General features: G+C 47.6%; 1 protein-coding gene across 1 annotated transcript in view; it reads left to right on the top strand.

Moving 5' to 3' along the window:
• The window catches only part of LOC138986105 (cadherin-23-like), a 343994-nt gene that overhangs the window by 291456 nt on the left and 35331 nt on the right, over nucleotides 1–17207 (top strand). The window contains exons 15-18 of the mRNA XM_070364712.1: nucleotides 8786–9023; nucleotides 10444–10549; nucleotides 12093–12220; nucleotides 17034–17106. Of these exons, the coding sequence (XP_070220813.1) occupies nucleotides 8786–9023; nucleotides 10444–10549; nucleotides 12093–12220; nucleotides 17034–17106 (545 nt within the window). The remainder of the gene's footprint in view (nucleotides 1–8785; nucleotides 9024–10443; nucleotides 10550–12092; nucleotides 12221–17033; nucleotides 17107–17207) is intronic.

Genomic DNA, 17207 nt, shown 5'->3' with positions numbered 1-17207 from the left:
TTTTTCACATTTTTGCCAACACTTGTTACATCTTGGGGTTTTTTTTGGTGATTGCCGTTCTGACAGGTGTGAGGTAATATCTCACTGTGTTTTGATTTGCAGTTCCCTGATGATTAGTGATTTGAGCATCTTTTTGTGTGCCTGTTGGCCATTTGTATACCTCCTTTGGAAAAATAACTACACAAAGCCTCTGCCCATTTTTAAATTAGTTTGGTTTTCTGTTGTGGTTTTTTTTCTTTTTTTGCTGTTGAGTTATATGAGATCTTTACATGCATATTTTGGATATGAATGCTTTGTCAAATACATGATTTGCAAAAATCTTCTAGTTTGTATGTTGTCTTTTGATTTTGTTGGTGGCTTCTTTTGCTCTCACAAGCATTTTAGTTTAATGTAGTCCCACTTGTTTGTTTATTATTTTGTTGCCTTTGCTGTCTGTGTCAAGTCCAAAAAGTCATCCTTACCTTTGCTTCTAGTTTTGTGGTTTTGAGTCTCTCATAGAAGTTTTTAACCTATTTTAAATTGATTTTGTACATGGTGTAAAATAGTAGCCTGGTTTAATTCTTCCTGTGTTTCTTTTTTAATTTAATTTTTATTTTATACTGTAGTATAGTTATATAATATTCTGTTAGTTTCAGATGTACAGCAAAGTGATTCCATTATACAAAAAAAAAAAAAAATATATATATATATCCATTCCTTTTCAGATTCTTTTCTCATATAGTTTATTACAGAATATTGAGTAGACTTCCCTGGGCTAAACAGTAGGTTCTTGTTGATTTTCTGTTTCATATATAGTAGTGTATATATGTTAATCCCCAACTCCAATTTATCCCTTCCCTCACCCCCTGCCTTTCCCCTTTAGTAACTATAAGTTTCTTTTCTAAGTCTGTGAGTCTGCTTCTGTTTTGTAAATAAATTCATTTGTAATTTTTTTAGATTCCAAGTACGTGATATCATATGATATTTGTCTTTCTCTGTTTGATTTGTTCATTTGTGTGATAATCTCTAGGCCCATCCATGTTGCTGCAAATGGCATGATTGCTTTCTTTTTAACAGCTGAATAATATCCCATCATACATATGTACCACATCTTCTTTATCCATTCCTCTATCAAAGGGCATTTAAGTTGCTTCCATTTCTTGGCTACTATAAATAGTGCTGCAGTGAACACTGCGGTGCATGTATGTTCTCAAATTATGGTTTTCTCCATGTATATATCCAAGAGTGGAATTGCTGGATCATATGGCAGCTCTATTTTTAGTTTTTTAAGGAAACTCCATAGAGTTCTCCATAGTAATTGTACCAATTTAGATTCCCAACAACAGTGTAAAAATGTTCCCTTTTCTCCACACCTTCTCCAGCATTTATTGTTTGTAGACTTTTTGAGGATAGCCATTCTGACTGGTGTGAGGTGATATCTCATTGTAGTTTTGGTTTGCATTTCTCTGATAATTATCAGTGTTAAGCATTTATTCATGTGCCTCTTGGCCATCTGTATGTCTTCCTTGGAGAAATGTTTATTTGGGTCTTATCCGTTCAGTTCAGTTCAGTCTCTCAGTCGTGTCCGACTCTTTGCGACCCCATGAACTGCATGCAGCACGCCAGGCCTCCCTGTCCATCACCAACTCCCGGAGTTCACTCACACTCATGTCCATCGAGTCAGCGATGCCATCCAGCCATCTCATCCTCTGTCGTCCCCTTCTCCTCCTGCCCCCAATCCCTCCCAGCATCAGAGTCTTTTCCAATGAGTCAGCTCTTTGCATGAGGTGGCCAAAGTACTGGAGTTTCAGCTTCAGCATCATTCCCTCCAAAGAAATCCCAGGGCTGATCTCCTTCAGAATGGACTAGTTGGATCTCCTTGCAGTCCAAGGGACTCTCAAGAGTCTTCTCCAACACCACAGTTCAAAAGCATCAATTCTTTGGCGCTCAGCCTTCTTCACAGTCCAACTCTCACATCCATACATGACCACAGGAAAAACCATAGCCTTGACTAGACGGACCTTTGTTGGCAAAGTAATGCTTTTGAATATGCTATCTAGGTTGGTCATAACTTTCCTTCCAAGGAGTAGACGTCTTTTGATTTCGTGGCTGCAGTCACCATCTGCAGTGATTTTGGAGCCCAAAAAAATAAATTCTGACACTGTTTCCACTGTTTCCCCATCTATTTCCCATGAAATGATGGAACCGGATGCCATGATCTTCGTTTTCTGAATGTTGAGCTTTAAGCCAACTTTTTCACTCTCCACTTTCACTTTCATCAAGAGGCTTTTTAGTTCCTCTTCACTTTCTGCCATAAGGGTGGTGTCATCTGCATATCTGAGGTTATTGATATTTCTCCCAGCAATCTTGATTCCAGCTTGTGTTTCTTCCAGTCCAGGGTTTCTCATGATGTACTCTGCATATAAATTAAATAAGCAGGGTGACAATATACAACCTTGACGTACTCCTTTTCCTATTTGGAACCAGTCTGTTATTCTATGTCCAGTTCTAACTGTTGCTTCCTGACCTGCATACAGATTTCTCAAGAGGCAGGTCAGGTGGTCTGATAGTCCCATCTCTTTCAGAATTTTTCATAGTTTATTGTGATCCACACAGTCAAAGGCTTTGGCATAGTCAATAAAGCAGAAATAGATGTTTTTCTGGAACTCTTGCTTTTTTCATGATCCAGAAGATGTTGGCAATTTGATCTCTGGTTCCTCTGCCTTTTCTAAAACCAGCTTGAACATCAGGAAGCTCACGGTTCACATATTGCTGAAGCCTGGCTTGGAGAATTTTGAGCATTACTTTACTAGCATGTGAGATGAGTGCAATTGTGCGGTAGTTTGAGCATTCTTTGGCATTGCCTTTCTTTGGGATTGGAGTGAAAACTGACCTTTTCCAGTCCTGTGGCCACTGCTGAGTTTTCCAAATTTGCTGGCATATTGAGTGCAGCACTTTCACAGCATCATCTTTCAAGATTTGGAATAGCTCAACCTGGAATTCCATCACCTCCACTAGCTTTGTTCATAGTGATGCTTTCTAAGGCCCACTTGACTTCACATTCCAGGATGTCTGGCTCTAGGTGAGTGATCACACCATCGTGATTATCTGGGTCGTGAAGATCTTTTTTGTAAGGTTCTTCTGTGTATTCTTGCCACCTCTTCTTAATATCTTCTGCTTCTGTTAGGTCCATATCATTTCTGTCCTTTATCGAGCCCATCTTTGCATGAAATGTTCCCTTGGTATCTCTAATTTTCTTGAAGAGATCCCTAGTCTTTCCCATTCTGTTGTTTTCCTCTATTTCTTTGCATTGATCACTAAGGAAGGCTTTCTTATCTCTTCTTGCTATTCTTTGGAACTCTGCATTCAGATGCTTATATTTTTCCTCTTCTCCTTTGCTTTTCGCTTCTTTTCTTTTCACAGCTATTTGTAAGGCCTCCCCAGACAGCCATTTTGCTTTTCTGCATTTCTTTTCCATGGGGATGGTCTTGATCCCTGTCTCCTGTACAATGTCATGAACCTCATTCCATAGTTCATTGGGCACTCTTATCTATCAGATCTAGGCCCTTAAATCTATTTCTCACTTCCACTGTATAATCATAAGGGATTTGATTTAGGTCATATCTGAATGGTATAGTGATTTTCCCTACTTTCTTCAATTTAAGTCTGAATTTGGTAATAAGGAGTTCATGATCTGAGCCACAGTCAGCCCCGGTCTTGTTTTTGTTGACTGTATAGAGCTTCTCCATCTTTGGCTGCAAAGAACATAATCAGTCTGATTTCAGTGTTGACCATCTGGTGATGTCCATGTGTAGAGTCTTCTCTTGTGTTGTTGGAAGACGGTGTTTGCTATGACCAGTGCATTTTCTTGGCAAAACTCTATTAGTCTTTGTCCTGCTTCATTCCGTATACCAAGGCCAAATTTGCCTGTTACTCCAGGTGTTTCTTGACCTCCTACTTTTGCATTCCAGTCCCCTCTAATGAAAAGGACATCTTTTTTGGGTGTTAGTTCTAAAAGGTGTTGTAGGTCTTCATAGAACTGTTCAACTTCAGCTTCTTCAGCATTACTGGTTGGGGCATAGACTTGGATTACTGTGATATTGAATGGGTCTTATGGAAAAACCCAAACAAACTTTTTTGGCCAACCTGATAGATGTTGGAGATTAATCCCTTGTCAGTTACATTGTTTGCAAATATTTTTCCCATATCCTGCATTCTCACACTTGCTTAGTTTTGATACCATATTTGTATGTGGATGATTTCTTACCTGTTTCTGTATATTTGTCTTTACCAGTGAGTTTTCACATTCATGAATTTTTTGTTTCTAGTTTAGACCTTTTCTGCCTGGAGAATTCCTTTAGAATTTGTTGTAAAATGTTGGTGCTGAATTCTCTGAGCTTTTACTTGTCTGTGAAGCTTCTGGTTTCTGCCTTAAATCTGAAGGAGAGCCTTGCTGGGTAAAGTATTCTTGGTTGTGGGTGCTTCTCTTTCAACTTTAAGTGTATTGTGCCACTCCCCCCTGGCCCGTAGAATTGCTCCTGAGCAATCAGCTGATAAACTCATGAGAGTCCCTTTTATGTTATTTGTTGCTTTTCTCTTGTTACTTTAAATATTTTTTTTGTCAATTTAATTACTAATATGTCTCAGCATCTTCCTCTTTGGGTTTAAAGACTCCCAAAGGGCCCTTCTTCGGAACTCTTTGTGCTTCCTAGACTTGGGTGCCTGTTTCTTTCCCCATGTTAAAGAAACTTGCAGCTACTGTCTCTTCAAATATTTCTCAGGTCCTTTCTCTCTCTCTCTTCTCCTCTGGGACCCCTATCATGCAAATGTTGATGCATTTAATGTTGTCCCAGAGGTCTCTTAGACTGTCTTAATTTCTTTTTCGTCTTTTTCCTTTCTTCTATTCTGTGGCAGTGATTCCTGCCATTCTGTCTTCCATATTATCTGCATTCTGCCTCATATGTTCTGCCATTGATCCCTTCTAGTGTGTTTTTCATTTCAGATATTTTATTGTTCATCTCTTTTTCGTTCTTTAGTTCTCCTAGGTCTTTGTTAAATATTTCCTATGTCTTCTTGATTTGTGGCTCCATTATTTTCCTGAGAGCTAGGAACATCTTTGCTATCATTACTCTGAGTTCTTTTTTGGGTAGATTGCCTATCTCCTGTTTACTTAGTAGTTGTTCTAGGATTTTATCTGTTACCTTCATCTGGGACACATTCTTCTGCTGGCTCGTTTTGTCTAACTTTCTGTGATTGTGGTTTCTATTCTACAGAGTGCAGGGTTGTAGTTCTTCTGCTTTCTGCCCTCCCGTTGAACGAGGCTGGCTGAGAGGCTTGTGCAGACTCTCTGACGGGAGCAAGTGGTTCCTGCCTACTGGCAGGTGGGGCTGGATCTTGTCCTTCTGGTGGACAGAGACGTGTCAGGGGGTGTGTTTAGTGAGCAGCTGTGCGGGACCTGAGAAAATATTTAAACAGATAATAGCTGCACGCTTCTTTAACACTGCTGAGAGTCAAGAAGACTTCCGGCAGCCTGTATGCTAACAGGCGGGGCTGTGTCCCCACACTGTTGCCTGTTTGGTTTGGGGTGTCCCAGCCCTGGAGCCTGCAGGCTTTTGTTGGGGCCAGGCCTTAATGAGAAAATGGCTGCCTCCAAGAGGGCTCCCAGTGAGTGCTCCCCGGAACTGCTGCCTCCAGTGTCTTTGTCCATGAGTTAAGCCATAGTCGCTCCACCTTCACAGTAGGCCCTCCAGTACCAGCGGGCAGTTGTGGCCCAGGCTCTTCTGTGAGCACTACTCTTTTCCTGGGTCCTGGTGGACATACTTCATGAGTGGAGTTTCTGTTTCCCCCAGTCCTTTGGATTTCTGCAGTCAAACCCTGCTGGCCTTCAAAACCAAATTCTCTGGGGCCTCTCTTCCCATCACCAAGCTCCTAGGCTGGAGAGCCTGACACGGGGCTCAGAACGTTCACTCCTAGGGGAGAACTGCTATGATATAATTGTTTTCCAGTGGGTCACCCACCCAGCAGGCATAGGATGTGATTTTATCACAGTGCATCCCTCCTACTATCTTGTCGTGACTTCTTTGTGTTTGGATCTAGGATATCCTTTTTGATAGGTTCCAGATTCTTGTTGTTGATGGTTGTTCATCAGTTAATTGTGATTTTAGTGTTTTTGTAAGAAGAGGTAAGGTCACATCCTTCTACTCCATCATCATATCTTCCAAAAAGAACTTTTTTTTCCCTTGTGCTTCATCTAGCTTCACTTGCTATGTATAGGGTACCTCAGACAGAAGCCTCCACCCAGCTCTTCAGACCAGAGTCTGTCTGATCTGTGTGTCTGCTTTTATGCCAATACCATACTGTTTTGGTTCCTGTAACTTTGTAATATAGTTTGAAATCAGGGAGTGTGATAGCTCTAGCTTTGTTTTATTTTCTCAAGATTAGGTTGGCTCTGGGGTTCTGTTATGGTTCCACACAAACTTTAGGATTATTGTTCCATTTCTGTGGAAAGTGCCATTGGAATTTTGATAGAGATTGCGTTGAATCTGCAGATTGCTTTAAGTAGTATGGACATCTTAGCCATATTAATTCTTTCAATCCATGAGCATGGAATATCTTTTTATTTGTCTTTTTTAGTCTCTCATCAATGTCATATTTTTCAGTGTATAGGTTTTCACCTCTTTGGTTAAATTTATTCCTAGGTAGTATTTTACTGTGGTTTTTTTGTGTGTGTATGTGTGTGCAATTGTAAGCGGGACTTTTTTCCTAATTTTTCTTCCTGATAGTTCATTATTAGTATAAAGAAACAGAACAGACTTTTGTATATTGATTTTGTATCCTGCAGCTTTACCACATTCCTTTGATTTTAACCTTTTTTTTTTTTTTTGGTGGAGTGATTTGGGTTTTCTACATATAACATGATGTCATCTGTCAATAGTGAAAGTTTTACTTCTCTTCTGATTTGAATGCCCTCTTTTTTCTTGCTTAATTGTTGTAGCTAGGACTTCTAGTACTATGTTGAATGAAAGTGACAAGAATGGGCATCATTATCTTGTCCCTGATCTTAGAGAAAAAACTTTCAGATTTTCAGCATTGAGTATAATGTTCACTGTGAGCTTGTCACATATGGCTTTTATTATCTTGAGGTACTTTTCCTCTATATCCATTTTGTTGACAGTTGTTATCATAAATGTATACCAGATTTTGCCACATGCTTATTCTGTGTTTTTTAAGATGGTTTATTCATTATTTTCAGCTAGTCTGGGTCTTCATTGCTGCACACAGGCTTTCTCTCGTTGTGAGCAGGAGCTGCTCTTCATTGTGGTGTGTGGGCTTCTTGTTGCAGTGGCTTCTCTTGTTGCAGAGCGTGGGCTCTAGGGGCACAGGCTGCAGTAGTTACAGAGTGTGGGCTCAGTAGTTGTGCTTCACTGCCTCTAAAGCACTGGCTTGGTAGTTGTGGCACATGGGCTCAGTTGCTACACAGCATGTGGGATATTCCCAGAGCAGGGATTGGACCTACGTCTCCTACATTGACAGGTGGATTGTTAACCACTAGGCCACCAGGGAAGCCCTTACTCTGTGTTTAGTGAGATGATCATATGATACAATCTTTCTCTGTGTTAGTGTCACACGTCACGTTGATTTGCAGATGCTGACCCATCTTTGCATCCCTGGAATAAATCCCACTTGATCGTGGTGTATGGTCCTCTTAACGTTCTGTTGGGTTTGATCTGTAATGTTTTCTGAGGTTTTTGCGTCTTTGTTCATCGGGATAGTGGCCTGTCATTTTCTTGTCTTGTCCTTATCTGGTTTTGGTGTCAGGGTAAAGCTGGACTCATAAAATGAGTTTGGAAGTATTCCTTACTCTTCTCTCTTGGGAGAGAGTTTGAGAAGGATTGGAATTGATTGTTCTTCAAATTTTTGATGGAGTTCACTAGTGAATCCACCTGGTCTTGGACTTTTGTTTGGGAGATATTCTTGACTATTGGGTTTATCTCCTTATCAGTAACCAGTGTGTTCAGACTTTCTATTTCTTCATGATTTAATCTTGATAGTCTGTGTGTTTCTAAGAATTTATCCATTTCTTCTAGATTGTTTGGTTTGTTGGCATATGATTTTTTTTGCTGCTGCTGCTAAGTCACTTCAGTCGTGTCTGACTCTGCGACCCCATAGATGGCAGCCCACCAGGCTCCTCCATCCCTGGGATTCTCCAGGCAAGAACACTGGAGTGGGTTGCCATTTCCTTCTCCAGTGCATGAAAGTGAAAAGTGAAAGGGAAGTCACTCAGTCGTGTCCGACTCTTTGCGACCCCATGGACTGCAGCCTACCAGGCTCCTCTGCCCATGGGATTTTCCAGGCAAGAGTACTGAAGTGGGGTGCCATTGCCTTCTCCGTGATTTTTCTTAGTAGTCACTAATAATCTTTTGTACTTCTGTGGTATCAGTTTTAAGAATTTCTGACCACTGCAGTTCCTTAACATCTAAATATCTCCAGTAGGCAGAAACTCTTGTCCACAGCAAGAGGAGCATAATTCTGCCCAAGTTTCCTCATTGATTAAATCAACATACTCCTGCCTTTTCAGTACCTGACCATCATTCATCTCTCATGTGGTCCTGATCCCTGCCCACCACCTCCTGTTAAACATAGCTGCTCTTCTTATTTAGGGAAAATGACAAGGCAAATTTCAGACTTTGTTAATGTCTCTCTGTTAATCACCTTGGGCAAGGACAGGCTGGTAAACGCAGGCCCTTATCCACAAACTGCTTTAAACCAGGGTGTCCTTTCCCTTCCTCCTCCCGGCCTGACACAGGTTCTCTCTGGACAAGGACACAGGACTCATCGTGCTGATTGCCAGACTGGACTACGAGCTCATCCAGCGCTTCACCTTGACGGTCATTGCCCGGGACGGGGGCGGTGAGGAGACCACAGGCCGGGTCAGGATCAATGTGTTGGATGTCAATGACAACGTGCCCACCTTCCAGAAGGATGCCTATGTGGGTGCCCTGAGAGAGAACGAGCCTTCCGTCACACAGCTGGTGCGACTCCGGGTAAGATACCAGGGTGCCATTTGATCTGTCTGTTTCCCTTGTCCTTCTCTCTCTCTGCCGTCTCCTTGACTACCCCTTTGTAGAGCCACTGCAAGAAGTGCTGACACCCACCCACGAAGGATTCTGCTCAGATCAGGGGTCACATTCTCCATCTGTGTCAGGCCCACCTCTGAGCATCACTTTGCATCCCTGGTTACTGGGTAAGGCTAGTGTCTGCTTTGGCTTAGACTTTAGGTCTCCAGTCACCACCCTGCACCTCCCTTGGTGAGTGCCAAGCAGTTCTTTGTGTAAAGCCCCCCATCCAAACCCTTTAGTGATAGCCTACAGTCAGGTACCGCTGCGGCTGGAAGGAGCCAGAGACCATGGACACAACCCAGTTCACGGAAGGGGAAATAGGAAGGGAGAGGCAGGCCCAATGAATTAGTAGAGAGCCAGGACCAGAACTTGGGGCTCCATGCTTCAAGCCTCCTCCTGCAGTGAGTCTCTCCACCATACACGGGTGACCTATAATCAGAAACTTCTTAACATCTCATGCCCCTTCCACACTCTGCCAACCCAGAGTGACAGGACCCAGAGCCTCCAATAAGAACTTACTTCTGAAGGAGGCAGGGATAAGGGCAAGGTGGAAGAGGTGGGCATGGGAGACACACAGAAGGCACAACCACGTGCCCACCCAGTATGGCCATGGCTCCGCAGTGGACCCTGCCCACCTCCCTGCCCAGCTCCTCTTACACACAGACCGGAGGGAGGCCCCTGGAGGCTCCTAGGGTCAGAGACATTTGGGAAGAGCTAATTAATGCAGCCACACCAGAGACGGTCAAGAAGGAGGAGGATACCTGACCCCATTCCAAGTATCTTCTCTCCTTGCATCCATCCATCTCAACCTGCATTTATTAGACATCTGCTGGGTGCCAAACACTGGGCTGAACTCTAAGTATCAGTTGCAGTCAAGAAATGAAGTTCCTTCTCACATGGAGCTGACAGTCTGAACAAGGAAGGCAGAAAGTAGACAGGCTATAATCAGGAAGGAGACGAATGGGGTGTCCAGCACAGGACCTAACCCAGTCCAGTGGTCAGGGAAGGCCTCCATACATAGGAAGGTCCAGCTGGGACTAGGGGTCTAGGTGATGGTCATGCCAGGTGTGGTGGAGACTCTTTTCATCCTCTGGATAAGGCCTAGACTTCCTCTGTTCCCTCTAGGCCTTCAGCCTGCCCTCTAGGTTCTCCAGAATACCTCCACACCCCTACATCATGAGTGTCTGCTGGGAGCCAGAGGGTAGCCTTCAACTCGGGGACAGGGAGAGCCTGGATCACCCAGAGAAGGGTGCTCAGAGAGAGTCCAGCCCTTCTTTCCTTCCACCCTCTTCTGGCCCCAGCATCACTGAAAGCTCATGGGCTCTGTTCACCGTCTTCCTTCCAGGCAACGGATGAAGACTCGCCTCCCAACAACCAGATCACCTACAGCATCGTCAATGCCTCTGCCTTCGGCAGCTACTTCGACATCAGTGTGTATGAAGGCTATGGTGGTACGTGCGGGAGTGAGGGCCCGGCTGGGGAGGAGGGTCGACAGGTGGGAACAGGGCTGCACTTCACACCTGTCTCAGGAGGGGGCCCTTCTGCCTCCCAGACACCCTGGGCCACTTGGGGAGCTGCCCCACAGCTCCTGTCGGCTGGAGCAGCATGTGGTGTGGGGTCACCTTTTCATAGGCTCAAGATCTGTGTCTCTGATCAGTCATATCTTTGAATCTTAGTTTTGTGGCCAGCTGGGCTTCTCAAGTTACCACCGTGTGTGAGGTCTTTGTTAAGAAAAGGTGTCTGGGCAGATCTGTGGTGTGGGCGGGGGGGTTGGGGGAGGCTTATTAGCCAAGCTTCCCCATCATTTGGGTATGCTGTGGCTACTGCCCAGCCCTTCCTGGAAGTGGCCTTTCCCTTTCCCTGCCATACTCTGGAACTTGCCCTACCTGCCCCACTGTGGGTCCTGATCCCAGGAGCCCAGGAAGGAAATAGCAGCAACAACCTCAAGCTCCAAGATCCCAAGAGACCACTTGTTTTTCTTCCGAGGCCCAGAGACAGAGGGCGATTTGCCAAAGTCACACAGCAAAACTGTCCGGGCAGGCCCTTGTGATCGGGCTCTTGGCTGCCTTTCAGCACCTGCCTCCCCACCAGAGTCCAGCTGCTGAGAACCACTTGCACTCGCACCTGACGAGGCCACTTCTGTGATTTGCAGAGTCTGCTCCTTCCACTGGGAAAGCCCTTCCTCCCGACCCCTTTGCCCTGCTTCCCTTTTACCTCTGGCTAGCTTTAAGATCATTTGGATGTCCTCTCCTCCGCAAAGCTTCCCTAATGCTGGAAGATGAGCTCAGTGTCCCCAAGACAGAGCAGATGGGCACTGGGTTTCTCTGAGTGTGGGACTCACTCCTCCTCCTACCCCACAGTTGTGTCAGAGACATGGACCTGCAGAGGCTGCATCCTGGCTCAGGATACTACAGCCTAAGGGCCTCTGTAAGATCTGTGCCCGCTTTTAAAAGCTGAGCAGTCCCACACCTCTGCCACCCTCACACCTCACCACCTTCTCAGCAAGAAGAACCACCCTTGGGCTTTATATTACTAAAGTGGTAATTGTGTTTGTTTCCCAAATAGAAAGTGGCAGTTTAATACTGTGGGTAATGCCTTTGCAGACTGCCTATGCCCCCACTCCCAAGCCAGTACGTCTTCCTTCCCAAAACTGAAAATCAATGACTTAGCATGAAAGGAAAAGTGAGAGTCCAGGCATGTGCAGTGTGTCTCTGGGGAAGACACTGAACCTCTCTGAGCCTGCTTTCCTCATCTGTAAAGTGGGGCTTACCTTACCACCAAAATAGTTGCCAGCTGCTGGACTCAAGAGTGGGCCTGGCACAGATCAAGTAGTCAGTAAACCTCAGTCAAGTCCATGAGGCTCTGGGAGTTCACAGGCAGAAGGGAAAAACCAGGCCAAGCCAGCCACACCCTGTCTGTCCAAAGGGGAGCCCTGGCCAGATGGGCATGTAAAGTCTGCTTACAGAGGGCCTGGGGCCTGTCCTGTCATTTCAGTGATCAGCGTGAGCCGCCCCCTGGATTATGAACAGATACCCAATGGGCTGATTTATCTGACCGTCATGGCGAAGGACGCTGGCAACCCTCCTCTGAACAGCACTGTCTCTGTCACCATTGAGGTGTTTGTAAGTACCCAGGGGTGCACTGGCCTTGCTATTCTGGGAACTGAGGTGGTGACTGTGCTCCCAGAGTGTTGGAGCCCTGCTAAAACCCTGTGTCCCCACATCCTTGGCTGTCCCCACAGCTCAGAGCATTACTCAGACTGTCCCAAAGGCTGTCCCCTAGCAAACTGCCTCCTCGCTTGGCCAGGGAAGGCACGGGGCACTGGGACCCAAGGATAGCCTGATAGTCCTGCTCTAATTTCATTTCGGAGCCTCGGGACTCCCTCTGGGGTGGAGCAGGAGCTGGGGCTCATGCAGGGAGGTAATGTCCTGTGTTCCTTCATTTATAGCCACATTCCGTGAAGTTCAAGGGAATTCCTGGAAGGTCATCTTCTCTCTTCTATCTCTCTCTGGGCCCCTCTTTCTTCTTCACTTCCTTTTTCCATTCCTCTGAAGATCTAAAGGGGCCTGAAACCAAACCACAGCTTGTCTGACACGAATATCAAGCACACCTTAGTGCTTTCCGTGTCTGAAATTATCAGTCACTGAATCCATCTCCACACTGGTTCGTTGGCCCCACACAGCTCCCACAGCAATCCCAGGGATGCAGATCATGGTCTGACACCAGGCCAGTGGGCCTTCCTGCCCCCCGGCCCAGACACCCACCTCCATCCCATTAAAGGCTACTGCCTGTGGAGACGGTGAACACGTGCTGATGGAAGAGTTAGTGCATTACCGGCTCCGGGAGGATTTGATCAGATTGTCAGGTTAGGAGATTCGCTGTGATTTGACAAAGGCACCCACTCCAGTGTTCTTGCCTGGAGAATCCCAGGGACGGGGGAGCCTGGTGGGCTGCCGTCTTTGGGGTCGCACAGAGTCGGGCATGACTGAAGCGCCTTAGCAGCAGCAGCAGTAGCAGCAGCAGCAGCAGAAACTTGCCCAGAGCAGGTTGCCAGATGACTTTCCTATCCCAGCCGGCTTTGCCAACATCCCCTGGTGTTGCCTCACACCTGCCTTTATTGAGCCTCATCCTCTCAACCCAAGACTGAGCCTCCAGGGCCAGCCCTGGGTAGGGGACCCCACTTGCTTACAGAATATGTTGGGGTGGGCAGTGATGGAAAAGTCTAGGGTGATGCCTGGAGGAACCTTGCATCTGGGCATGTGGGAGCAACATTTAGGGGGAACAGGGGACAGAGAGGCTCTGTAGAACCAGGTCCAGGAAATGGAAGGGCAGAGTCTAGGACCCTCATCTGACACTTCAGGCTCCACGGGGAGGCCAGAAGGAGATCCTCAAAAACCCAAAAGCATGCCTGCCTTTAACCTGAGACCACCCACCTGAAACCCAAGGCTAAGAGCGGAGAAGCACAGTACGCTTGCTACCAGCCCTGACCACATCCTGGTATTCTTGCCTGCATGGCCCTGACCCTGACCACAGCCCCCAGTGTCCCCTTAATCTTGGCCACACTCGTAACCCTGACCAGTCCCCTCACCACCACCACCACTTTCAACCAGAATCCTGCTCTGCTCAGGCAAGCAGTGAATTCTTCCCATGTGTGCTGTGCAGTAGAGACTGGGGAGGGATATGAAGGTGACTATGAATCCTGCTCCCCCACAAAGGGACACTGAATAGAGAGAGGAGCATGGCTTGGGAGGCGTATGGCTTTGACACTCAGCTCTGCCACCGTCTAGCCATGTGACCTGGGATTCTTTTCCTCTCTGAACCTCAGTTTCCTCATCTAAAGAGTGGGGATCCTCATGGTACTGTCATGAAGATTAAGCTTGATCCTGTGGGTGGTACTTGGCTCCAGTAACATGGGCCATCTTACTGCTGGTAAGACGGACGCGTTCCAGTGGCAGCGTCCATACTTCAGGCTCTCTAATGCACAGGGAGTTCCAGGGAATTCAGCTGGACAGAGAAGGACCTGCTCTAGACTTTTTGGAAACGGATGTGAAATAGGGTGAGAGTAGGGGAGGTTTAGGGAAATAAGTTGAGGTGTTCCATGCTACCCAGGTATGGGCACGTAGCATTGACCAAGTGGAAATTCAAACTTCTGGAGCCTCGTGCTGTGCCAGCGGCTTTCACGTTACATAGGCTCTCTCGATCCCATTCTGCAGACGAGGCAGCTGAGGCTCAGGGAGGGAGCATAGCTGGTGCAGGGTCACCAGTGCCTTCCTCGCTTTCTGGCCGGTAAGTGGCATTTGAATTTACCTCCAGTCCTAGTTAGCCAAGATTTGAACTCTGACCAGTCTGACTCCTGGGCTCACGTTCTACCCACCACACTCCTAGGTTTGGAGGCTTGGACATCCCAGTCTTCATGTGACTGAGACTAGTGTGCCTCAGAGTTCATGTGGATTCCCCAGGCGTCTTCGTAAAATGCAAATTCTCACTTAGCACATCTGGGGAAGGGCTGAGGCTCTGCATTTCTACATGCTCCCATGAGACGCTGATCCTTCTGGCCAGGGAACCACTCTGAGTAGTGAGGCCTTCAAAAATCTGCCCTCATGGGATCTTGAATCCCAGGGACTGCCCCAAATCCCAGCCCGCTTCCCAACCTGTGGTTCGCTAAGAAAGGACCTGGGGAGGGCCTCTCTCTCTTTTTGCCTCAACCCTTCACATGGAGCTGGAACAGGAAGTGAATGGCCCAGAGTCAGAACTGACCTTTTATCTACTGTGAATAGAAGAGTGACCAGCAGCCTCCATCTCCCTCCCTGATACGAGGGAGCGGGGGTCTCCATGTCCAGAGGCAAGTGAGGGCAGGAGTCTACCTGGCTGCTGTCCTCTCAGCAAGCCAACACGTGCCCTGGCCTGGAGCCACCTCAGTCCAGCAGAAGGGGTGCTATTTTCAGATTTCCTCACAACCATCATGCAGGTCAGCAGGGACCCTGTACTTCCCTTCTGGGTCTGCCCTGGCCTGTGGCAGCAGGGCAGATCTGATAACAAAGGCAGGTACCACCTTGACTGTGAGTGAGCATCGTCTCTTGAGCAGAGCTTTGGGACAGTGCAGTCACTTGTGTCTAAGGACCACACTTGAAAAGGTCACCGCCTCCGGGTTGGTTTTTCATGTGGGTGATTTTTAAGTAGCTGTCACTTGGCTGAGCTGCTTCCTCCCTCTTCCAAAGGGATTTTCTCTCAACAGAAAAGGGAAAAAAAAAAAAAGCCCCAGCAGAGATGAAGGAGTTGATGGCAGCATTTACTGCTCAGGTTGGGGGTGGGGAGAGGCAGATCAAGGCGACAGGGCTGTGCAAGGAGGGGGCGGGCGTGGGGGCCAGGTGATTCCTTTTCATCCACTGCTTGTTGGTTTTTAATAAAGAAGTCAAACTCGGTTTGTAGATTTCCCATTAGGGGACAATAAGCTTTTGTAGAGGGAGCCGCTGAATTAGAACTAATAGTGAATATAGCGCCAGGATCCGGGAAAATATCAGCGCTAATAAGTTTCTGCCTCATGCTCTGTCACTGACATTCTCCGCGCCGTTCTGTGCAGCCAAGCAAAAGGCTTAAATATGTACGTATATGGGGCACACGTGCCCACACCAGGGATGACCAGGTGTGCTGCTGGGCATCAGACATCAGGTGGGGCCTCTCACTGCCAGTTCTCTGAGGCTGGGGAGAGGGACAGGTCAGCGGGAACTGGTGTATGGTCCAGAGCCAGGGGCCAGATTGGGGAACAAGAGCACTACACTCTGGGCACCACAGTCCCAGCACGATGGGAGCCTCTGAAGTCCCAAGGGGTGGACAGCCACATATCAGGCTGTCTCCTTCCTTTCTAATTTATTTTTTAAATTTGTCTTATCAAATAGTTGATTCCTAATGTTGTGTCCAGGCCACCTCCTCCTTCCTGTTTGCTCAGCCAGAAGTGAGTGACTCCAGCAGAGTGACTCAGTACAGGAGCCTCTCCCCGAGAGGGCTCCCAGTCCAGGGGAGAAGTGGGCCCCTGGGAGTCTGCATCACTGAGGGCCGAAGCCTACAGCCTCCCCAGGGGGCTACCACCCATCTGCCCCCTGAGCCCCACACTGGGCTCTTGGGGAGGGGGAGAAGGCACCGAGCCATGTGGGCCAGCGAGGCTTCCTCCAAGAAGAAACGGGGAGGAACTCTCACTGGGTGATTGCAAAGGTGGTTGATGAGCACTGAGGACCAGAGTCTTTGAGGGTAGGGAAGTCTGCCCGATTGTGGAGGAGCTGTGGGAACAGGAGGAGGCAGAGGCTGGAGCCTGGGCCCCGCACTGCTGAGGCAACCCATTGACTTAGCACCATCTTCTGGCCACTCATGCAGGCTGGGCCTGAGGAGGGATTGCTCTAGAACCGGAGCTGGGGGTTCTGGACCGGGTTTGCTCAAGCAGGTGAAGGTGCTGCTGTTCTTACGTGTGTGCAGAAGGGTCTGGAATTCCAGCTCTGGGAGCCCCCTGCCTGCCATTGCATACTTCAGTATCTTCTGGGTTGAGATACTCCTCTCTCCCTTTATTTCTAAGAGGGCGAACATTGATAGGAGAGTTCCTGGAACCTTCTACTAGCATCTTGGTGGAGCTGGATGGGAAGGCCCAAGTGTGGGGCTGGAGCCAGGTGAACTGGGAGTTACGGGCAGTCCCAACTGGCGCCTCATTCTCCATCACTCTGGCCATCACCATCCATTCTCAACTCCCACACGTTTCTCCAGGGCCTGTCCTGCCACTGTGAACTGGAGCCCAGCTGGAGGGTCACCTGATTGTCTTGTGACACCCCACCTGGCTCCGTGACACGCTGAGGTCAGCAGAGCTCCTTGGTGCCAGCCGTGTCCAGCCTCCCTGCAGTGACCGATCCAGACTGCCTCCTGGTTCCTGAAGCCTGTCCGTTTTCTTTCCAGGATGAGAACGACAACCCCCCCACCTTCAGCAAGCCTGCCTACTTTGTATCTGTGGTGGAGAACATCATGGCAGGTACGGCCCGGGTCAGGGAGGCCGGCAGGCACAGCATTCAGGGTGCAGGCCTGACCTTGCACACATGCCAGAGGCCCCTGCCCTCCCTGTGTTTCCACAAG

This window comes from Bos mutus, chromosome 28, assembly GCF_027580195.1.
Source record: "Bos mutus isolate GX-2022 chromosome 28, NWIPB_WYAK_1.1, whole genome shotgun sequence".
Lineage (NCBI taxonomy): Eukaryota > Metazoa > Chordata > Mammalia > Artiodactyla > Bovidae > Bos > Bos mutus.
This window is presented reverse-complemented; position numbering and strand designations above follow the sequence as displayed.